The sequence below is a fragment of the Sapajus apella genome, unplaced genomic scaffold (assembly GCF_009761245.1).
Source record: "Sapajus apella isolate SASKATOON/1434 unplaced genomic scaffold, GSC_monkey_1.0 scaffold12, whole genome shotgun sequence".
NCBI lineage: Eukaryota > Metazoa > Chordata > Mammalia > Primates > Cebidae > Sapajus > Sapajus apella.
This window is the reverse complement of record NW_022436952.1, coordinates 5002348-5027081: the sequence shown is the minus strand read 5'-3', so window position 1 is coordinate 5027081 and position 24734 is coordinate 5002348. Positions and strand designations below refer to the sequence as shown.

Genomic DNA, 24734 nt, shown 5'->3' with positions numbered 1-24734 from the left:
GAGTGCAGTGGTACTATCTTGGCTCACTATAGCTTTGACCACCCAGACTCAAGTGATCCTCCTACCTCAGCCTCCTGAGTAGCTGAGATAACAGGCATCCATGCCACAATGACTGGCAAATTTTTACAATTATTTATTATTTAATTAATTTATTTTTGAGACAGAGTTTCACTCTTGTTGCCCAGGCTGGAGTGCAATGGCATGATCTAGGCTCACCACAACCTCTGCCTCCCGGGTTCAAGCACTTCTCCTGCCTCTGTCTCCTGAGTAGCTGGGATTACAGGCATTCATCACCATGCCTGGCTAATTTTTTTGTATTTTTAGTAGACACTGGGTTTCTCCATGTTGGTCAGGCTGGTCTTGAAGTCCCGACCTAAGGTGATCGCCTGCTTTGGCCTCCCAAAGTGCTGAGATTACAGGTATGAGCCACTGCACCCGGCCTTATTATTATTATTATTTTTGAGATAGAGTCTCACCCTGTTGCCCAGGCTGGAGTGCTGTGGCACGATCTCCTGCTCACTGCAACCTCCGCCTCCCTGGCTCAAGTGATTCTCCTGCCTCAGCCTTCCGAGTAGCTGGGATTACAGGCACCCACCACCACACCCAGCTAATGTTTGTATTTTTAGTAGACTTGGCATTTTACCACGTTGGCCAGGCTGGTGTCAAACTTCTGACCTCAGGTGATCCACCCGCCTCGGTCTCCCAAAGTGCTGAGATTACAGGCATGAACAACTGCGCCGGCCAATTAAAAAAAATATATTGTAGAGACAGGGTCCTGCTGTGTGCTTGAACTCCTGGGCTCAACTGATCTTTTGGGTTTGGCCTCCCAAAGTGTTAGGATTACTGGCATGAGCCATTGCACCCCACCCAGCTTTTTTTTTTTTTTTTTTTTTTTTCCCAGACTGGCTCTTACTTTGTCACCCAGGCTGAATACAGTGATGCAATCTTGGCTCACTGCAGCCTTGACCTCTCAGATTCAAGCATTTCTTCTGCCTCAGCCCCTCAACTGGGACTACAGGCGCCCACGCCAGATAATTTTATTTTTTTGTAGAAACGTGGTTTCACCATGTTGCCCAGGCTGGTCTCAAACTCCTAAACTCAAGTGGTCTGCCCACCTCAGCCTCCCAAAGTGCTGGGATTACAGGCATAAGCCACCATGCCCAGCCTATCTTGGTATTTCTTTTTTTTTTTTTTTTTTTTGAGACGGAGTTTCATTCATGTTACCCAGGCTGGAGTGCAATGGCGTGATCTCGGCTCACCGCAACCTCTGCCTCCTGGGTTCGGGCAATTCTCCTGCCTCAGCCTCCTGAGTAGCTGGGATTACAGGCACGCACCACCATGCCCAGCTAATGTTTTTGTATTTTTAGTAGAGACGGGGTTTCACCATGTTGACCAGGATGGTCTCGATCTCTTGACCTCGTGATCCACCCACCTCAGCCTCCCAAAGTGCTGGGATTACAGGCTTGAGCCACCGCGCCCGGCCTATCTTGGTATTTCTTAAAAGACTGTTTCAGGCTGGAGGCGGTGGCTCATGCCTGTAATCCCAGCACTGGCAGGCAGATGGATTACTTGAGGTCAGGAGTTCAACACCAGTCTGAGCAACACGGCCAAACCCCATCTCTACTAAAAATACAAAAATTAGCCGGGTGTGGTGGCACGTGCCTGTAATCCCAGCTACTCAGAGGCTAAGGCAAGAGAATTGCTGGAGGCAGAGGTTGCAGTGAGCTGGGATCACAACACTGCACTCTAGCCTGGGCGACAGAGCGAGCCTCCATCTCAAAAGAAACAAAAACTAAAACAAAGACTATTTCAATGCTTGTAGTCAGAATTTTTTTCTATTACTTTCCATAGTCCTAGAATCTCATAATTTATGGCCCATAGTAAACACTCAATAAATCTGTGTTAAATGAATATTAATTATTTTTATATATGTTATACGTGTGTGTGTGTGTGTGTGTGTGTGTGTGTGTGTGTGTGTGTGTGTTTTGAGAGGGTCTCACTCTGTTGCCCAGGCTGGAGTACAGTGGCACAATTGTGGCTCACGGTAACCTTGAACTCCCAGGCTCAATCAATCCTCCTACCTTGGCCTCTTTAGTAGCTGGGACCACAGATGTTGCCACCACGCCCAGCTAATTTTTGTATTTTTTCGTAGAGACAGGTTTCACCATGTTTCCCAGGCTAGTCTTGAACTCCTGGGCTCAAGCGATCCTCCTGCCTCAGCCTCTCAAAAGTGCTGGGTTTAGAGGCATGAGCCATCTTGCCCAGACTAAATATATGTTTAAGACTTTTTATTTTGAAACATTTTGACTATACAAAATTAGAGAGAATAATATCTACTCCTAGTATTCACTTCCCAGTTTCAACAATTACCAATCTTGTTTCAACTCCACCCCCATTTATTCCCAAGTCCTCTCCCCATCCCACTCCCACAGTGATTATTTTGAAGCAAATCAAACGGGATGGAATTTAAAAATATACATATAACTTAGCAGAACTATATAATGACAATCCAGACTTGCAGTGGGGAGAGGTTAATAGAAGGGATGATTCCAAATATTATAGTTTATTAGATGTGTTTTAATATTTTGAAACAGAAACATTAAAAATACATACTTTAAAACTCATTTTTATAAAATGTTTTGTGCACATTTCAGTCCCTTCAGCTCTCTAGTAGGTCAATTGTAGTGTTGAACAACTTGCTAGAGAAAAACTTATTTTTTACTTACCAAAGCCAAAAAGACTATGAACCTTGCCAGTTCAATGGCCCGTCCATTCACAGCTTTACTAGCCATGAAAGTGAGACAGATGTTGTTTCCAGTTAGCATTAGGAGACGTGCATTATTCTCTAGAAGCCACTCATGGGGAACCACTTTTATTAGAGGAAGAATAATTATTTAATGAGAAATCACACAATAGCTATAGTAAACACCATTAAGCACATGCAATATTATATCACTTTATTGGAAGTACAATTAGTGCCAAGAGAAATGCTCATAAAAAATGCTGTAGTTTTCCAATTATGGCTTTCAGTCAGAGACAGATTATTGCCATGTCATTGAGGCTCTTACAAATATACTAATAATATAATCAAAGCAATTCTCCTACACATAGGTCAGCAGGCAAAGCAGTCTAATCCTGTGCAAGGAAAGCAATCTTGTAAACTTTAGAATCTAAAGGATTACGCAGGAATGGAAAAAATTGTTTCACCTCTCGTTTACCTGCAGAATAGGGCTTCTTACAGAACCTAGAAGGGTGTTTCTGAGAATTTACAACATGGGAGTAATTGAGCTAATTCAACGAAGAGGGTTTGAAATAATAATAATAAATATTTATTTATAAAACTGGCAAGCAAAGGAAATTGATTATATGCATTCTCTTCAAACATAATGCCAAACTCTTTAAATATTTTAGAGAATTCAGTAATTTCCAACAGGCACATCATTTGTTACCTGTAGAATTGCCCTTACAATTTTATAACTGTATTTTAACAATAAATTTCTATTGTTCTATGTTAATAAATGTATTTTTTACCTGATAGTTCATCTACAAGACTGATGACATCATCTGCTGTCCACTCTTTAGTGCCAGAGTCATATAATAACTTAATGGCATCAGCCAAGCCTTTCAGACTGAATTCATCTGTAGGTTCTTCTATCATTTTCTGCCAAACCACCTGTCCTGAATTGAAAGAAAAACGAGGCTGTGATAGAATAGTTAGTTGGCTTTATGATAAAGACTTGTTTAAAGAGGAAAGTGAATTGCATAATGGAATCTCATTACTTATACAAGCTACTTTCATTTTAACTTTCATAACGAGAAGTAAATCCTGGTAACAGTATAGATATGAACATTTCTGGCTGGATGTGGTGGCTCACACCTGTAATCCCAACATTTTGGGAGGCTGAGGTGGGCGGATCGCTTAAGGTTGGAAGTTAGATAACAGGCTGGCCAATATGGTGAAACCCTGTCTCTACTAAAAATACAAAAATTAGCCAGGCATGGTGGTGTGCACCTGTAGTCCCAGCTACCCGGGAGGCTGAGGGATGAGAATTGCCTGAACCTGAGAGGCAGAAGTTGCAGTGAGCGGAGATTGTGCCACTGCACTCCAGCCTGGGTAACAGAGCAAGACTGTCTAAAAAAAAATGTGTGTATGTGTGTGTGTGTCTGTGTATGTGTATGTTTGTGTGTATATGCTTCTTAGCCAGGCACAGTGGCTGATGTATGTAATCCTAGCACTTGGGGAGGCCAAGGTGGGAGGATCACTTGAGCCCAGAAGTTCGAGACCAACCTAGGTAACAAAGTGGGACCCTGTCTCTACAAAAAATAAAAATCTAGCCAGGTGTAGTGGCATGGACCTGTAGTCCCAGCTACTAGGGAAGCTGAGGCAGGACAATCCCTTGAGCCCAGGAGTTTGAGGTTGCAGTGAGCTATGATGATGCCACTACACTGTAGCCTGGGTGATAGTGCAAGACTGTCTAAAAAAAAAAAAAAGTGTGTGTGTGTGTTTGTGTGTGTATGTGTGTATATATGCTTCCTAAAGTCAAAATAATGAACCAGTTATGTAACATACATCCCTGAAAAATGGGTGCTCACCATCCTGAGGAGATACTGGCCCAAAGATGATGTACAGTAATCTTGCCTGGTTCACCATTGGCCATGGTTTTAATATTTGTGTCAACCAAAAAGCAGAATCACTTCGATGTGTCCAATGATCAAGCAGGACATTCCTACAGAAGAGTCTGATCCTTAACTCCAGTTTTCGGGAACTTCCTATGAAGGCAAAAGAATTGTAAATCATTCTTCCTAGAAAGGCTGCTGTGCATATTGAATAGTGACCAGATCAACTTATTAACCATTATGGTTGGTGATAGTAAACTAGATTTCTAAACAGGAAGTAACCAAGAGATTATTCTTAAACTACCCTAACTTCATAATTTGTCTATCTACTTACTTACTCATACCTTCCTGATTTATAGTCAATACTTTGAATAATGGGTCAATCAAAAGACATGCTTGGCCAGGCGCTGTGGCTCACGCCTGTAATCCTAGCACTTTGGGAGGCCAAGGTGGGTGGATCACCTGAGGTCAGGAGTTCAAGACCAGCCTGGCCATCATGGTGAAACTCCATCTTAAAGAAAGAAAGAAAGAAAGAAAAAAAGACATGCTTAAGCTTATCAGACTCTTGTACAATTTTGGATTTATAAATAAATAAATTTAGAGAAAGGTCAAAGACATATATCATTAATATACTTTGTACTGAAAGTATAATTTTCCTCTATGAAAGATTTTTTTTTTGAGACAGAGTCTCACTTTGTTGCCCAGGCTGGAGTGCAGTGGCATGATCTTGGCTCACTGCAACCTCAGCCTCCAGGGTTTAAGCAACTCTCCTGCCTCAACCTCCCAAGTAGCTAGGATTACAGGCACCCATCATCACACCTAGCAGATTTTTGTATTTTTAGTAGAGATGGGGTTTCACCATGTTGGCCAGACTGGTCTTGAACTCCTCCTTCAGACTGGCATTGAAATCCTCCCATCTTGGCCTCCCAAAGTGCTGGGATTACAGGTGTGAGCCACCATGCCCGGCCTCATCTATGAAAATTTTATGGCCAGGTATGGTGACTCATGCCTATAATGTCAGCACTTTGTGAAGCCAAAGTGGAAGGATCACTTGAGGTCAGGAGTTCAAGATCAACCTGGCCAACAAGGCGAAACCATCTGTACTAAAAATACAAAAAATCAGCCAGGCATGGTGGCACATGCCTGTGATCCCAGCTACTCAAGGAGCTGAGACAGGAGAATCTCTTGAACCCAGGAGACGGAGGTTGCAGTGAGCTGAGATATCACCACTGCATTCCAGCGTGGGCAACAGAGCTAGATTCTATCTCAAAAAGAAAAAAGAAAATGTTATGTTGCTGTTGTTGATAGATAAGGGGTCTTGCTCTGTCACCCAAGCTGGAGTGCAGCGGCATGACAGATTATAGCCACCACAACCTTGAACTCCCAAGCTCAAGCAATCCTCCCACCTCAGCCTCTCGAGTAGCTGGGACCACAGGCTAATTTCATTTTTTGTAGAGACAGAGATCTCACTATTATTGCTCAGGCTGGTTTTGAACTCCTGGACTCAAGTGATCCTCCCACCTTAGCCTCCCAAAGTGTTGGGATCACAAAGCGTGAGCTACCACACTTGGCTACAAAAATTTTAGATTAACACAGGACTACTTTTTCAAAAACTTTACTAAGATATAAATCACATACCATACAATTTATCCATTTAAAATGTAAAATTCAATGGTTTTTAGTATATTCACAGATATGTGCAGCCATCACCATAGCCAATTTTAGAACATTTTCATCACTTCAAAAAGACATTTTATTATTTTCGCTATCATCCTGTTAACTCTCTGTCCTTTACCACCTCTGGCCCTAAGCAACTAATACTCTACTTTCCATCTCCATAGATTTCCCTATTCTGGATTTTTTTTTTTTTTAGACAGAGTCTCACTCACTACCCAGACTGGGGTGCAGTGGTGCGATCTCAGCTCGCTGCAACCTCTGTCTCCTGGGTTCAAGTGATTCTCCTTTCTCCAAGTGATTCTCCTGTCTCAGCCTCTAGAGTAGCTGGGATCCCAGGTACTCACCAGCATGACTGGCTAATTTTTTTGTATTTTTAGTGGAGATGGGGTTTCACCATGTTGGACAGGCTGGTCTCAAATTCTTGACCTCAGGTGATCCACCTACCTCAGCCTCCCAAAGGGCTGGGATTACAGGTATGAGCCACCACACCCAGCCCCTATTCTGGATTTTTATATGAATGAAATAATATAGTATGTGGTATTTTGTGACTGGCTATTTCACCTAATACAGTGTTTTCAATGTTCATCCATGTTGTAGCATATATCAGCACTTCATTCTTTTTTTTTTTTCTTCAACTTTTAAGTTCAGGGGTACATGTGCATGATGTGCAGGTTACACAGGTAAATGTGTGCCATGGTGGTTTGCTGCACAGATCATTCCATCATGTAGATATTTATTTATTTTTATTATACTTTAAGTTCTGGGATACGTGGGCAGAACGTGCAGGTTTGTTACATAGGTACACATGTGCCATGGGGGGTTGCTGCACCCATCAACCCATCATCTACATTAGGTATTTCTCCTAATGTTATCCCTCCCCTTGCTCCCCATCCCCCTATCACCTAGACATTAAGCACAGCATCCACTAGCTATTCTTCCTGATTCTCTCCCTCTCCAAACCTCCATAGCACTTCATTTTTTTTTTTTTTTTTTTTTTTTTTTTTTTTTTTGAGACGGAGTCTCACTCTGTTGCCCAGGCTGGAGTGCTGGAGTGCAGCACTATCTAAGCTCATTGCAACTTCTGCCTCCCGGGTTTAAGCAATTCTCTGCCTCAGCCTCCTGAGTAGCTGGGATCACAAGCATGTGCCACCACACCCAGCTAATTTTTTGTATTTTTAATAGAGATGGGGTTTCACCATGTTGGCCAGGCTGGTCTCGAACTCCTGACCTCGTGATCCGCCCACCTCGGCTTCCTAAAGTGCTGGGATTACAGGTGTGAGCCACTGTGCCTGGCCACCTAATTTTTTTTAATGGTCAAATAATATTCTATGGTATGGATGTATTACTACATTTTGTTTACCTATTGACACACTGATGGACATTTGGGATGCTTCCATCTTTTAGCTAATATGAATAATGCTGCTATTAACATTCATGCAGGCCAGGAGTGATGGCTCATGCCTGTAATCCCAGCACTTTGGGAGCTCAAGGCAGGCAGATCATTTGAGTTCGAGACCAGGCTGGACAACATAGTGAAACCCCATCTCTACAAAAAGTACCAAAAAAGTTAGCTGGGCATGCTGGTATGTGACTGTAGTACCAGCTACTCGGGAGGCTGAGGTTGGAGGAATGCTTGAGCCCAGGAAGTAGAGGGTTGCTTGAGCCCAGGAAGTGGAGGTTGCAGCGAGCCAAGATTGTGCCCCTGCCCTTCAGCCTGGGTGATAGAGCTACACTGTGTCTCAAAACAAAACAAAATGACAATAAAACCATTCATGCACAAAGTTTCTGTGTGGACATGTTTTCATTTCTCCTGGGGCTATACACCTATAAGTAAAATTGATGGATCATATGATAACTCAATGTTTAATCATTTGAGAAACTGTCAGACTATTTTGCAAAGTGGCTACACTGTTATACATTGCCTCCAGCAATATATGAGGATTGTTGTCACATTCTCACTAACACTATCTTAAACGAACTTTCTGCTTCTAGCCATCCCAATGGAATGCAAAATGGTATATTACTATTCCTTTGCTTTTCTTAGAGTGTCTCACTCCATTGCCCATGCTAGAATGCTGTAGTGCAATGATGGCTCACTGCAGCCTCGACCTTCAGGGGCTCAAGCGATCTTCCCACTTTAGCCTCCTGAGTAACTGGGAGTACAGGCACATGCCATCACGCCTGGCTAATATTTTCTTTTTCTTTTTTTTTTTTTTTTTTTAGAGACGAGGTCTTGCTATGTTGCCCAGGCTGGTCTTGAACTCCCGGTCTCAAGTGATCTGTCTGCCTCGGCTTCCCAAAGTGTTGGGATTGCAGTTGTGAGCCACGGCACGTGACCCACTATTTATTTATTTATCAAGACAGGGTCTCACTCTGTTGCTCAGGCTGAGTGCAGTGGTGCAATCACAGCTTACTGCAGCCTCGACCTCCCAGGCTCAAATGATCTTTCCACCTCCAGCCTCCTGAGTAGCTGGGACCACAGGCATGCACCACCATGCCTGGATAATTTTTTATTTTTTGTAGAGACAAGGTCTTACTATGTTGCCTAGGCTGCTCTTTAACTTCTGGACTAAAGTGATCCTCCCACCTTGGCTTCCCAAAGTGCTAGGATTTTAGGCATAAGCCACCACACCTGGTCAAAATTATTTTTAAATACATTTTTAAAACTCTGTTTTTTTTTTCTATTTTAATCTCTATAATATTATGTGCGAATTGTATTTTTTTTTTTTTTTACCTGGTTTGCTGCAGACAACCATTTGCATCTTGCGGCAGAGATTGGTCAGTTCGCATAAGAAATTATAAACGCGATGGCACTCAAGTTCATCCCAACCTGCTGTTAAGGTCTGAGGAAAATAAAATAAAGGAAACACTGCAGATGTTCAGACTATCAAATCGAAACATAAGTCACACTGGGCACAGTGGCTCACGCCTGTATTCCCAGCACTTTGGGAGGCCAAGGCAGGCAGATGACCTGAGGTTAGTAGTTCGAGACCAGCCTGGTCAACATGGTGAAACCCTGTCTCTATTAAAAATACAAAAATTAGCCTGGCATGGTGGCGGGTGCCTGTAATCCCAGCTACTCAGGAGCTGAGTCAGAAGAATTGCTTGAATCCAGGTGTCGGAGGTTGCAGCGAGCTGAGATCACGCCATTGCCCTCCAGCCTGGGTGACAAGATTGAAGCTCTGTCTCAAACAACAACAACAACAACAAAAACAAAAGTCACCACTATCTTATGAGTGTAACTGTTTTTAGTACTTGATTAAGGTGAGGTATAATTTTTATTCATTATAGAAGTATCAAATTAACAACAAATTTACATAAACAAAACTTGGAAATCTCCAAAATCCAGGTTTTTTTTTTTTTTTGGGTTGGGTTGGAGAAGTATCTTTTTAGATAACTTTTTTTTTTTTTTTTTTTTTTTTTGAGATGGAATCTTGCTATGTTGCCCAGGCTGGAGTGCAATGGAGAGAACTTTTTTGTTTGAGCAACATTTCAATGGCACTGAATCCTGAACTTTGACAATATGAGGCAAATAACAAAGTAAGGGCAAAACCCTGAACACAGTTTAGATATGTGACTCACAACCACGCTATGGATTTAAGACTAGAGAACCTCTTTCACCCTGCCAGTTGTCATTTATGATATTGCTTATAAATGAGAGTGATCGAATTTTAGTGTGACAATTCTGAGCATTTATGACTTTTTGTAATTTTTTTTTTCTTGGTAGAGATGGGTTTTTGCCATGCTGGCCAGGCTGGACTTGAACTCCTTACCTCAGATAATCCGCCTGCCTCGGCCTCCCAAAGTGCTGGAATTACAGGTATGAATCACTGTGCCCAGCTATTTATGACTTTTGAATGTGAACAACCAAAAAACGTACTGGCTGGGCACAGTGGCTCATGCCTGTAATCCTAGCACTTTGGGAGGCCAAGGCAGGTAGATCACCTGAGGTCAGGAGTTCAAAACCAGCCTGGCCAACGTGGTGAAACCTTGTCTCTACTAACAAAACAAACAACAACAACAAAATTACTATTCGGAACAAGAACAAAAAAGAAAAAAGAAAAAAAAAATAGCCAGGCGCGGTGGCGGGTGCCTGAAATCCCAGCTACTTGGAAGGCTGAGGCAGGATAATCACCTAAATCCAGGAAGCTGAGGTTGCAGTGAGCCGAAATCGTGCCACTGCACTCCAGCCTGGGTAACAGAGTGAGACTCCATCTCGAAAAAAAAAAATAAAATAAATAATAATAATAATCTGGCCAGTTGTGGTGGCTAATGTCTGTAATCCCAGCACTTTGGGAGGCTGAGGCAGGAGGATCACCTGAGGTCAGGAGTTTGAGACCAGCCTGACCAACATGGCGAAACTCTGTCTCTACTAAAAGTACAAAAATTAGCTGGGTATGGTGGCGCATACCTGTAATCCCTGCTACTTGGGAGTCTGAGGCAGGAGAATTGCTTGAACCTGGGAGGCAGGGGCTGCAGTAAGCTGAGATCACACTACTGCACTCCAGCCTGGGTGACAGAGCGAGGCTGGGCCTCAGAAATTAATTAATTAATAAAAATTAATCTTATTCCCTGTAGGAGGACATACAAGAAACTGTAACAGTAATTATTTCTGGTGAAGGGAACTCAGCGGACAAGGAGGGAGACTAACTTTTTACTTTATACATTTTGTACCCTTGGAATTGTACATGAATACATACGTATGTATTACATATCCTAAAGAAAGAAAGAAACAAGAAAAAAACAAAATTAAATAGGAAAAATCTGTCTTGGAAGAGGACTAGTAGGAGGGCTTAAACCCCTGGAATCTGGGTGGGTAGGAGTTGGGGGCTGGTAGGCTGAGCAGAGCAAGATTCTTATGGGTGCAGTGTCTATCTCACAAGGTTGCTGTAGATTTAAATTAGTCAATACATGTTGCCAGGTGTGGTGGCTCACGCCTATAATCCCAGCAGTTTGGGAGGCTGAGGCGGGTGGATTGCTTGAGGTTAGGAGTTCAAGACCAGCCTGATCAACATGGTGAAACCCCATCTCTACTAAAAATACACACAAAAAAAAGAATTAGCTGGGTGTGGTGGTGGGCACCTATCATCCCAGCTACTCAAGAGGCTGAGGTAGGAGAATCACTTGAACCTGGGAAGCTGAGGTTGCAGTGAGCCAAGATCGTGCCATTGCACTCCAGCCTGGACAACAGACAGATATAGATATCTGCAGTGGTGTGATCTCGGCTCACTACAACGGTCTCCTGGGTTCAAGCAATTCTCCTGCCTCAGCCTCCAAAGTAGCTGGGATTATCGGAGCATGCCACCACACCCGGCTAATTTTTCTATTTTTAGTTGAGACAGGGTTTCACCATGTTGGTCAAGCTGGTCTCAAACTCTTGACCTCGTGATCCACCCATCTCGCCCTCCAAAAGTGCTGGAATTACAGGTGTGAGCCACCGTGCCCAGCCAAGGATACCAATTCTTTAGGAGGAATAACCTTCATTCAGGATATAGAATGGTTTGGGGGATAAATAAATGTCAAACATTTTTTTACCTCTGAGAAACTAAAAATGAAAATCTGAGATAGCAAACACACTATTAGATTAATACATTCTCAATCTTTATAATTTTATTTTGCTCTTTTTAAGATTGTTATAACTTTATTAACCTATGAAAAGAGAGATTGCATACTCTGAAGTTCAAAAGGTAGCCTTTTTCTTCTCTCATTAAAAAAAAGTACCTGTAAAAACATGCCATAACATGTGAATCCTAAACACTGCATAGGAGCTGCACAGCCACTGAATTTAAAGCAGGAAACCTGTAAAGAGAACAACTGTTAATGCCTCCTTTTCAGTGTAACTATAGTTTGACAATGGTGGAACAATGGTTTGACATTCAAATTTAATGGAAATAAGCAAGAATTTTTTCCGTACCTATTCTGATCTGCACTGTGTTACATAGGTGGGGATTATAAAAGAAGTATAAAAGTGTCTACTCTCAAGGAGTTCATAATTTATTTCATAATAATAATAATTTTTTATTTTTATTTTTTGAGACAGAGTCTTGCTCTGTTGCCCATGCTGGAGTGCAGTGGCACGATCTCAGCTCACTGCACCTCTGCCTCCAGGTTCAAGTGATTCTGGTACCTCAGCCTCCTGAGTAGCTGGAATTACAGATGTGCACCTCCATGCACGGCTAATTTTTTTTATATTTTTAGTAGAGATGGGGTTTCATCATGTTGGCCAGGCTAGTCTTGAACTCCTGATCTCAGGTGATCCACCCGCCTTGGCCTCCCAGAGTGCTGGGATTACAGGTGTAAGCCACCACACCTGGTCCACAGTTTAAGAGAATAAGATACAGACATGTGAATTTATTATAATAATTCAGGTTAGAATATGTATAAATGTTATCAGACAGTATGAAAACAGGATATGCCAGGTGCGGTGGCTCATGCCTGCAATCCCAGACTTTGGGAGGCTGAGGCAGGTGGATCATCTGAGGTCAGGAGTTCGAGGCCAGCCTGGCCAACGTGATAAAACCCCGTCTCTACTAAAAATGCAAAAATTACTCGGGCATGGTGGAGGGAACCTGAAATCCCAGCTACTTGGGAGGCTTAGGCAGGAGATTCACTTGAATCTGGGAGGTACAGGTTGCAGGCTGGAGGAGTGAGCTGAGATCGCATTGCCGCACTTCAGCCTGGGCAACAAGAGTGAAACTCCCATCTCAAAAACAAACAAACAAACAAACAAACAAACAAACAAAAAACAGGATAAAGATACATTTGGGAATGATCAGAAAAACTTATGAAGACAATGTGAAATAAGCAACGTCTTAAAATTTAGATGGAAAGAATGGAAAGAATTGGTGAGAGAAACAAAAAGAACAAAACTGTATGCACGTACAAAAATGTTTATTTGAATGACCAGTTTAATTAGGCTCAAAGAAGTGGAAAATAAGGTGGCATTGTGGGGAAAACAGTAAATATCAGCAATTGGCTTTGTTTTTGTTTGTTTGAGACAGGGTCTCACTTTGTCATCCAGGTTGGAGGGCAGTGGCATGATCAGAGTTCAGTGGAGCCTCCAACCCACGGTCTCAAGCCAATCCTTCCACCTCAGCCTCCCAAATAACTGAGACCACAGCCAGGGCCAGTGCACCTGGCTAATTGTTTTTTTTTTTTTTTTTTTTTTTAAATTTTGGGAGAGATGTGGTCTCACTATGTTGCCCAGGCTGGTCTCAAATTCTTGGGCTTGAATGATTCTCCTGCTTCAGCCTCCCAGAATGCTGGGATTATAGGCATGAGCCACTGTACTTGGCCAGCAATGGACTTTGGACCCTATCTTGTCAAAAAATTGAGTAGCCATTGAAAGTTTGTTTTGTTTTTTAGATGGAGTTTTTGCTCTGTCACGCAAGCTGGAGTGCAATGGTGCAATCTTGGCTCACTGCAACCTCCACCTCCTGGGTTTAAGCAATTCTCTTGACTCAGCCTCCCAAGTAGCTGGGATTACAGACACCACCAGGCCCGCCTGGCTAAATTTTGTATTTTTAGTAGAGATGAGGTTTCGCCATGTTGGCCAGTCTGGTGTCGAATTCCTGACCTTAGGTGATCCACCTGCCTTGGACTTCTACAGTGCCAGGATTATAGGCATGAGCTACTGTGCCCGGCAAAAGATTTTTATACAAGAAAGTTATGTTGACTGGGTGCAGTGGCTCATGCCTGTAATCCCAGCACTTTGGGAGGCCAAGGCGGGGAGATCATGAGGTCAGGAGCTTGAGACCATCCTAACACAGTGAAACCCCATCTCTACTAAAAAAGAAAAAATTAGCTGGGTATGATGGCATGTGCCTGTAATCCCAGCTACTTGGGAGGCTGAGGCAGGAGAATCACTTGAACCTGAGAGGCAGAGGTTGCAGTGATTGTACCACTGTGGCACTCCAGCCTGGGTGACAGAGCAACACTCTGTCCCAAAAATAAAAAAATTAAAAAAAAAAGAAAGTTATGTTGATGAGTGTGATGCCTCTTAGGAAGATTAATCTTGATTCAGCACACAGAAGGGTTTGGATCCAGTAAATTGGATGGCAGAAAGATCATCTGGGAAGCTGCTGCAATAATATAGACCAGAACTCAATGCAAATGCTGATATGAAAAAGTCCATCAAAAACAGTGGATATCACTGAGTGTGGAACTGAACCATCAGAGTTGGATATGTGCTCAGATTTGTATATTAAAACTGAGTCTTATAAAGAGACTATGCCCAAACATAATGATACACATTTCCAAGTCTATTATCATAAAAGGTTTGTCGTTTTACATATTAAAAACGCTTTCCTATGTTTCTATACATTTAAACAATAAAATTGCAACATTCAGAAATTATTTCACTTTAATACAATATCTAAATCACTACTTTAAAACTTCCTTAGGATTTGTATTTAGTGTAAATAAGCTTTATACTCTGGGAAACCTAATAAACTTGAATGATGTACTAAGTTACATACGAAAATTGTTTTATAATAAGTAAAAGATTACTATATTTTGACATTATATAATCTCTAAGTACTTGGTGAAGTATTAGATTATCACAAATCAATTTTTTAGTGCTAATTCATGAAATCCTACTAATATAGAGTAAAATGAGCGTAAGATAATAATAAATTATCTTTACTGGAAATCAAGATTGTAAACTAATTTAGAAGTATGATCTTACTTCTGTGAGTATCTTGTGAATGTACTTTAGCCTTTCCTTGGTGGGTAGCAGCAATGTGCATCTTTTAAACAGTAGACCTAAGAAAGTAAAGAGACACAAGAAAAAATGACAACAATACAACTAATTTAAGAATATCAATAGAGCACAGAATAATGTTTCCTGAAAGTCAAGTACAGTATATCACAGTGGACTATGAGTTGATATGGTTTTTAACAGTAAGTTTGGGAGGAAGGGTGCAAACACTTACCATTTATGGTATTTACCAAGTGACGCTGATGCTCATCTAAGAGGCCTTGGCATAAAATCTTGCAAAAAACTGTGAAATTGCTACTACAGGATACGTGGAAAAACATGTATATTCAAAAAGATAAAATAACAAGACGAAGACACACTAGAGAAATTTTGTCTTTATTCCATAGAAAGCAGATTTCAGTATATCTTGAAATTAACCTCATGTCTACAAAGGAAAATATTTTAAGAGCTGTTAATCTAAAACAGGGAAAGAATGAGAAAACAGATTTCTTTTTTTTTTTTTTTTTGAGACAGGGTCTTGTGCTGTTGCCCAGGCTGGAGTGCAGTGGTGTGCCATCATGGCTCACTGCAGTCTTGACCTTCTGGGCTGTTGCGATCCTCCCACTTCAGCCTCCCAAGTAGCTAGGACCACAGGTGTATGCCAACAAGCTCAGCTAATTAAAAAGAATTTTTTTTTTTTCTTAGAGACAGAGGCTTGCTATGTTGTCCAGACTGCTCTCAAATTCCTGGGCTCAAGTGATCCTTCCACCTTGGCCTCCCAAAGCACTGGGATTACAGGTGTGAACCATCACGTTGAGCAGAAAAATCAGATTTTGTATCCCTCTCTCCAAATACAAAAATTTAAGTCATAAGTACTTAAAATTTCAGACGCTAGATTTTTTTTTCCCCACAGAAAGTATCCAGTTAGGATGAAATACCCATCTCTTCCTTCAAAGATATCCTTTTATGGGACTCACATGTAAAGAATGTATAGAATTTTGTGTAGATACTTTAAAAAGAAAAAAACCCTCAATTTCTCAGTGAGATATGTAATTTGCACTACAGTGACAAGAAATGTATGATTTGTTTCCTCTAACTTTAAACGTTCTATTTTCCTAAAATGGCAATACGTTGTTAACATTCCTATGAGGGCAAATGTCCTCGAACTAAAAATAAGATATATGGTAGAAAATATATACCTGAACCTCATGACTTTCTTCAGCTTTCATCTTCTCCATACTTTTTAACATAAGATTATAATTACTTTATATAATTCTGAAGAATCTATAGGAGTCTAACTTATTTTTAGAAGTTACTATGTTTGAGTAACACATGAATAGAATTTAGTTTTAAACATAAACCCTCTTTATATTTGTATATAAAAAGACATTTTTCAAACACGACAACTAAGGGGAAAGAAAAAAAAATACATTTTTCAGTGTTTGGTTTTTAAACTCAGTTCTTTCCCTTTCATACTTTGGTATCCAGTTCCACAGCATATCATAACTAAAGCATTCTAGGCATTAATTCTTAGAATTCTACTCTTGGGCACAATTGATCCTCCTGCCTCAGCCTCCTGAGTATCTGGGACTACAGGCATGTGTGACTGCATCCAGCCTTATTTTGGTATGCGGGTTGCCTAATATAAAACTCCTATTTTTAAGGATTACAACTTACCATGAAACCCAATACTGGCTGTTTAAAACAACAACAACAACAACAACAACAACAAAAACCACAGGTGCTCTGCTGTACCCTTTAGAGACTAACTTTTTAAAAAAAGTTCTTCCCATGAAAATAGAATCAGATGTAACATGCTTTCCACACTGGCCATCTGCTCTGTTTTATATGAAGAAGCAAATTAAAATTTATAATTGGCTGAGCACGGCAGCACATGCCTGTAATCCCAGCATTTGGGGAGGCTGAGGAGAGAAGATCACTTGAGGACAGGAGTTCGAGACCAGCCTGGCCAACATAGTGAAACCTTGTCTCTACTAATAACACAAAATAGCTAGGCATGGTGGTGCATGCCTATAATCCCAGGTACTGGAGAGGCTGAGGCATGAGAATCGCTTGAACCCAGGAGGCAGAGGTTGCAGTGAATCGAGATTGTGCCACTGCACTCCAGTCTGGGCGACAGAGTTAGACTGTCTCAAAAACAACAACAACAACAAAAACCTTCAAAACATAGCATATATATATATATATATATATATACACACACACACACAATATAAATATTATACATATTATATATACAATATAAATATTATATATATTATATATACATATATGAGACAGGTTCTCACTCTGTTGCCAAGGCCAGAGTGCAATGTCACAATTGACTCACTGCAGCCTGCTCAAATAATCCTCCCACCTCAGCCTCCTGAGTAGCTGGGACAACAGGTGTGTGGTGCTGCCATGCCCAGATAATTGTTTAATTTTTTGTAGATGGGGGTTTCCCTATATTGCCCAGGCTGGTTTTATTTTATTTATTTATTTATTTTTGAATGCCTCTCTGATGCCTGGGAAAGGCTGGTTTAAACTCCTGGGCTCAAGTGATCCTCCCACCTCAGCTTCCCAAAGTGCTGGGATCACAGGCATAAGCCACTGCACCTGGCCCAAAGCACAGGATTCTGCAAATCTTATTTTAATGTCTGAAAATAAGCTGGATGCAGTCACACATGCCTGTAGTTTCAGATACTCAGAAGGCTGAGGTAGGAGGATCGATTGTGCCCAGGAGTACAGGGCCAGCCTGGACAACACTGCAAGATCCCATCTCAAAAAAAAAAAAAAAAAAAAAAAAAACAGTGAAAACAATAATAGATTGGGTAAAAATGACATGAGAAAATGGTAAGTATATCAAATATTTACCTAAAGAATCAGTCATAAACCAAGTGTTTGCATCAAAATTAAATGGAAAGTTGAAATCATTACATGAATAAAACCATTTTAAAAAGCTAGCTATTAAGATCTATACATATTTGTACTTTTTACTGTTTTTGTTAGTTTGTTTAAGCAATTGAGCCTTGATGAGGGAGAAAATTTCTTTCAGATCAAAACCAAAGTATAAGCTCTAATATATCATCCAAGTACAGTGTACCACTTTCTCTACAATTAATGATGATAATATTTTTCCTTTTCTTTTTCTTTTCTTTTTTTGAGATGGAGTTTCACTCTTGTCGCCCAACTGGAGTGCAATGCAATGGCACGATTTGGGCTCACTGCAACCTCTGCCTTCCAGGTTCAAGCAATTTCTCCTGCCTCAGCCTCTCGAGTAGCTGCGATCACAGGCGCCCATCACCACACCTGGCTAATTTTTATATTTTTAGTAGAGACCGGGTTTCACCATGTTGGCCAGGCTAGTCTCAAACTGCTGGCCTCAGGTGATCCACCCACCTTAACCTCCCAAAGTGCTGGGATTACAGGTGTGAGCCACTGCGCTAGCCTTTTTCTTTTTTTTCCTAGCCTTTTTCTTTTTTGAGATGGAGTCCTACTCTATCACCCAGGCTGCAGTGCAGTGGCACTATCTCAGCTCATTGCAACCTTGGCTTAGGGTTCCTGGGATTCTCTTGCCTCACCCTCCTGAGTAGCTGGGATTACAGGTGCCCGCCACCACACCCAGCTAATTTTTGTATTTTTAGTAGAGACAGGGTTTTACCATGTTGGCCAGGCTAGTCTCAGACTCCTGATCTCCGGCTATCTGCCTGCCTTGGTCTCCCAAAGTGCTAGGATTACAGGCGTGAGCCACTGTGGCTGGCTGAAAAATGATATTTACAATGAGAAGTAGGAGAAAGTAGATTCCATATTTTTACAGGCTTAATTAAACTTAATAATAAATACTGAAACCAACAACATTGTAATCAGATCACATACTTTTCTTTCATTTGGTCTTATTAAATACACAGGTAATCATCAAATACATTTTGATGTATTTGATGATATCCACATACTCTTATTATCTTAAATCTAAGCATCCTTGGGCTACTAAAAGGCAGTATTCACTTAACCTACTATTATGCCTTTATTTAAATCACACCATCTTGATATTTGGCTTTATTGCCATGCTTTGATGAATTATAAAGTGGTTTCATAATGAAATTGGTGTTATTAGTCAAGTCAAAATTAGAAGTTTACATCAGCACTCTTAGGGACAATGAAATCAATGAATGGAGTAAAAGACATAAATGATTATAAATCAAGGAAGAAAGATTATACAGACTTTGCTTTGATAAGGTCAGTTTAATTATTGCATAATGACTGAATAGTAAATGTACTTAAAAAATCATAATTTCTGGTAAGAGGAAAAATAATCTTCCAGAATAATGTGCTTAAATTTCTATTTTTAAGGACTAGATTATGATTGAAAGGGAAAAGAGATAAAACTCATTCAATCCACAGGAAGTGAAGCATAGAAAATACATTAACTTCCTAAACTGGTAAGCCACTAGAGTTAAGCATAGATGACGTTGTATCTATATGAAATCAAAAGAACTGACACTTTACATCAAAATGCATTTTCTGACCTTTAAAAATATGTGGTTAAGGGAGTGTTCTCACATTAAAGAGTAAAAGCATCAGAGAAACAGGAACATTTTAGAAAAATTCAATTTCCTACTGGCCTTACACAATTGTATACTAAATTTCTCTTTATTAAGCATAGTTCTTTACTTGTTGCAATTCTCATTATGTAAGTTACCTAGAGATCTGTAGTGCTCCAGCATAGCAGAGTCTTGTCTCCTGCCAGGCAGCTCAAGGTTATGAAAGTCCTGTAGTAAAAGTCTTTTGCTTCCTGATGAGGTTGATATATAATTAACAATATGGTGGCTGATTGCTTTAGACACCATGCTTAGCATGCTGATATCCTTCACTACCAAAAGAAATATATAGATACATATATGTGTAGGTATCAATGGCTTAAATGCAAGAATGTCACTATTAACACAGTCTATTAACTTATAAGTTAACTCAATCATCACTATCACCATCATCATCCCAGTGGGAAAAAAGGGAAAAATCTTAAAATTGTTTTAAATCCAGTTCTCAATGAATTAGAAACATGTTTGGATTTACCAATCAAGGTACTATGTCATAATTACAGGCATGCTTTCAAGAGTTTTAAATATTGCTGTGTTCAAAGGAAGATTAAAAAAAATAATTTAAGCATTGTGCTTTCTCATTGTACGCCTTACCTGACAATAACAATACTTTAGAAAATAAACAAACGAAACATAAATGTCATTAACATTTTAGCATGGCCTAAGATGACAAACTGGTTCTTGGGAAAAATTAAAATATTCTAGTGTCTTGTGTAGGCTACTCGTAAGTTTCCAAACCTCACCTGACAAATATTCTAAAATTATTTGGAATATTTCCAATGGTAAGGCTTTAAAATTTCCAAATGTTGATATGGGTTGAAAGCCTGAGCCAAGGGTCTTGGAGTAACAGCTGGTTCGACGATTACTACGTCTGTGTTTCTGGTTGGGAATCAAAGTGAAACTGGTATTTATTCTGGATGCCATACTTCTTGTCTCAAAATTTATCCTGGACAGAAAAACAAAGTACAGGAGACAGGGAAGAAAGGAAATTAAAGCAAGGAAGAGCTTTTTTTTTTTTTTCCTTAAATGAAGATATTGATAGTTTGATATGCAATAGCTGTTTCTCCATATTTTCAAAAGTTTTTTGTGGCCCAGGCTGGAGTGCAATGGTACAATCTCGGCTCACTGCAACCTCTGCCTCCTGGGTTCAACAGGTGAGTAGCTGGGATTACAGGCATGTGCACCACACCCAGCAAATTCTGTATTTTTAGTAGAGACGAGGTTTTGCCATGTTGGCCAGGGTGGTCTCGAACTCCTGACCTCATGTGATCCACCCACTTTGGCCTCCCAAAGTGCTAGGATAACAGGTGTGAGCTACCAAGCCTGATACCACTTACTTGGTTAGAACTAAAGTTTAAATAAAGTCTCTATTTTCATCTCCTTTTTTATTGTTTCGAACAAAAAAAGTCAGTACTCAGTTTTAAAGGAATAGACAAACATTACTATGAAATTTTAAAGCTACATTAATACTTTAACTTTTTAAAAGAATATAGGCTGGGTGTGGTGGCTCACATCTGTAAGCCCAACACAAAAAAGTAGGTGGCATTACTACTACCAATTGTGTGCTGTATAATACTCAAATAAGCAGTGAATTAAAGTCTTTCTTTTGAGTCAAGGTCTTGCTCTATTGCCCAGGCTGGAGTGCAGTGGCATGATGATAACTCACTGCAGCCTCAAAACTCCTGCACTCAATCCTCCTGTTTCAGCCTCCGGAGTAGCTGGGACTACAGGCACAGAGCCACCATGCCCAGATAAAGTGGAAAAAATTTTTTTTTTGTAGAGAGTGTCTGCCTATGTTGCCCAACCTGGTCTTGAACTCCTGGTCTCAAGTGATCCTTCCACCTCAGCCTCCCAAAATGCTGGGATTATAGGTATGAGCCACTGGGCCTGGCCAAGTCTTACATAATTAATAGGACTAGAATAAATACATGAATAGTAATAATTCTTCCCCCAATTCTCCATTCTGTTAATAATAGTCACTGGCTGGCCAAGGTGGCTCACACCTGTGATCCCAGCACTTTGGGAGGTGGAGGTGGGTGGATCACCTGAGGTCAGGAGTTCAAGACCAGCCTGGCTACCATGGTGAAACTCCATCTCTACTAAAAATACAAAAATTAGGCTGGGCGCAGTGGCTTAAGTCCCAGCACTTTGGGAGGCCAAGGCGGGTGGATCACCTGAGGTCAGGACTTTAAGACCAGCCTGACCAACATGGTGAAACCGTCTCTACTAAAAATACAACTGTTAGCTGGGCATGGTGGTGTGCACCTGTAATCCCAGCTACTGGGTACGCTGAGGGAGGAGAATTGCTTGAACCTGGGAGGCAGAGGTTGTGGTAAGCTGAAATTGTTGCTCATTGCACTCCAGCATGAGCAACAAAGTGAGATTCTGTCTTAAACAAAAACAAACAAAAGAATAATAATAATAGTCACTGGTGAATCTTAGAAAGGGCTTACACAACTTGATTTCAAAGACAAATATTTCCTAAACTTATTAAATGTAACTTATTGAAATCACTATTTACACTAATCATTTAAACATATGTACTACACAGTGACTTTGTGTCACTCTGTTGTCCTAATTCAGAAAACAATGTCTTTTGTATCTATATACACATATGTATATATACATAATTACAACTCCAATCTAAGGCTCCTTGTTTCTGAAGTAACAACTAAGACATTTTCATCAACGAGATATAAATGTAACTGGCTAAAATACATTTTCTCCTTTCCTATAAAATTGCTAAAGTCACATTGTTACTTATTCATCTTAAAAAGTTACATATCGACTTACATCAGTTCAAAATTGGTTACACATTTGAAACCACAACAAAGAAATTTAGCGCTTAGTGGAAAGTACACTCTAAACCTCCCTTGAAACCATATCGCAGCACTTGGCGTGGGAACATTTAAATTAGGAGATATTTTAAAATAATCATTAAAATTACACAAATAACTTGTCAACAACTTTACAAAATAAGCTAAACAAAAAGAAGAAAATTAAGTTCACTTATAAACACTTCGGTTTATATCATTTCAGATTTTTACATACATATATCTCTTTTTTAACAACAAAAAGGGGATCACTATTCATACTACTTTGTAATCTGCTTTTTTCAAGAATTGTCTTCCCATGCTAATAAATGTCCTTCTACAAGTAATCATATTTTAATGACTGTTTATCATTCTGCCAAGTAAAATAATCTTAATCTGTTTAATCTATAAGGTCGTTTCTAACTTTTCACAGCAGGCGTTTTAAAGCATTTTTATTACAATAACATAAATCTGGCCTTGGCTTTGTCCTGTTTTCCCTGAGGACTGTGAAAAGTAGGACTTGGGCCCGGGGCTCTTCAAAGACTGTCACCAGGTGGGAACTTCGGTGTGTCAATTATGAACTATATACATGTTTAAAATAAATATAAATAAGGCTGGGTGTAGTGGCTCGAGTCTGTAATCCCAGCACTTTGGGAGGCCGAGCTGGGTGGATCACCTGAGGTGCGGAGTTCAAGACCATCCTGGCCAACATGATGCAACCCCAACTCTACTTAATACAAAAAATTAGCTGGGCATCGTGGCAGACAGCTGTAATCCCAGCTACTTGGGAGGTTGAGGCAGGGGAATCACTTGAACCCTGAAGGCGGAGGTTGCAGTGAGCCGATATTGTGCCACTGCACTCCAGCCTGGGCGACAAAGCGAGACTCCATCTCAAAATAAATAAACAAAAATTGAAAAATGATGAACCCAAATTCCTTTGTAACTCAAATCTCTACTTATAGTTCCTTATTTTCCTCCCTCACACCTGGACGTTTTGCAGGGAAAAAGCACGTTTTTGTGAACATTCTGACGGTATAATCATAAATTATTTCTGGTTTCTGCTCACCCCCCTAGAGATTAAGAATCACAGCCCCAAATTGTAATAATAAAATATGTTTCATGCCCGCTCTTCCATCCCACGAATTCTGACCGCACGTGAAAGGTTCTGAGGGGCTCAGCTGGATGAACTTCCCCACCTTTAAGATAAAAACTATAAATTCACAGGGATTTCTGTTTTAACATAAAACCCTTGGAAGGGCCCCACACCATCTATGGGGCAGCTGCCCCCAAACATCTCCAAAGCCGCAAACAGGGAAGCCTAAAGAAGAAACTGGCTAACAGGAGAATCAAACCCCAGGGGGTACATCGTTTGCTCCCTTCAGTCATGAAAGATGAAATTATCTCAATAAAGTACTAGGGAAAAAAACCTCTTTTACCACAGATTTTGACAGTTTTCCAGCTACAGAGTCACAGGAAAGTGGGAGTTAGTCGTTTTGCCCCACCGTCCTCAAATTTCTTAGTGTTTAGAAAAGAAACTATCTCCTCACGTTCTTCCCGCCAGGAAGCGAGAGGGTCACACTCCCTTAGGCTCCGGAGCTGAGGCTCCGCCCACCAGGAGCCCTCGCGAACTCTAGAATATTGTAGAATCTTCCCAGGAGCCCCCGCGGGAAGGAGGCCCCGCCCCCTCATGAATAGCAAGAAGGCTCAGCTCTCGTAGTGCCCGCCTCCCTCATGAATATTGTAGACCTTCCCTGGAGCCCCTGCGGGAAGGAGGCCCCGCCTCCCTCATAAATAGTAAGAGAGCCAGCTCCCATGGTGCCCCCCACCCCGTCTCATAAATAATTAACAAGGGCGAGGTTCCTGGAGTCCAAACTGAGGCCTCAGCCACCCTTTCGCTCCAAGCTGAGGACAGGGAGGGGCTGGAGCCGTTATGGTGTGGAGGACGCGAGGGTGTAGCCCAAGACCTTGAATCGGGTGAGCCATGTCTCTGCTCCCACTGCCTTTCCGTTCACCTAGTTTTGAGACGTCTTTTGAGTCCATCCCACCCCCACTCACCCCAGTAGGGCAAGTTACAAAGGGTTTCATCAAACCTTTTGGTGGAAAAAACCTCCAGACACTCCTTTTTAAATCTGTCTTGCGAGGGTTGTGGCTCACGCCTGTAATCCCACGCCGAGGCCAGAGAATCCCTTGAATCCAGGAGTTCTAGACCAGCCTGGGCAACATAGGGAGACCGGCCCACCCTGTCTCTAAATAAACAAATAAATAATAAATCTGTCTGAAATCAAGGGAAGATGTATGTGTGTCTCCAGCCTCTCAAGAGGAAATTAAGAC

At 40.9% G+C, this 24734-nt stretch overlaps 1 protein-coding gene across 1 annotated transcript in view; it reads right to left on the bottom strand.

The window, feature by feature from the left end:
* FBXO47 (F-box protein 47) overlaps nt 1-24013 on the bottom strand; it is a 29363-nt gene extending 5350 nt beyond the window's left edge. Inside the window, exons 1-9 of the mRNA XM_032279256.1 lie at nt 23840-24013; nt 20334-20536; nt 19692-19862; nt 14981-15057; nt 12016-12093; nt 9029-9137; nt 4594-4770; nt 3532-3678; nt 2727-2869 (exon numbers count right to left, since the gene is read on the bottom strand). Coding sequence (XP_032135147.1) covers nt 2727-2869; nt 3532-3678; nt 4594-4770; nt 9029-9137; nt 12016-12093; nt 14981-15057; nt 19692-19862; nt 20334-20514 — 1083 coding nt within the window. The 5' untranslated portion in view covers nt 20515-20536; nt 23840-24013. The remainder of the gene's footprint in view (nt 1-2726; nt 2870-3531; nt 3679-4593; nt 4771-9028; nt 9138-12015; nt 12094-14980; nt 15058-19691; nt 19863-20333; nt 20537-23839) is intronic.
* Nucleotides 24014-24734: the final 721 nt, after the last annotated feature.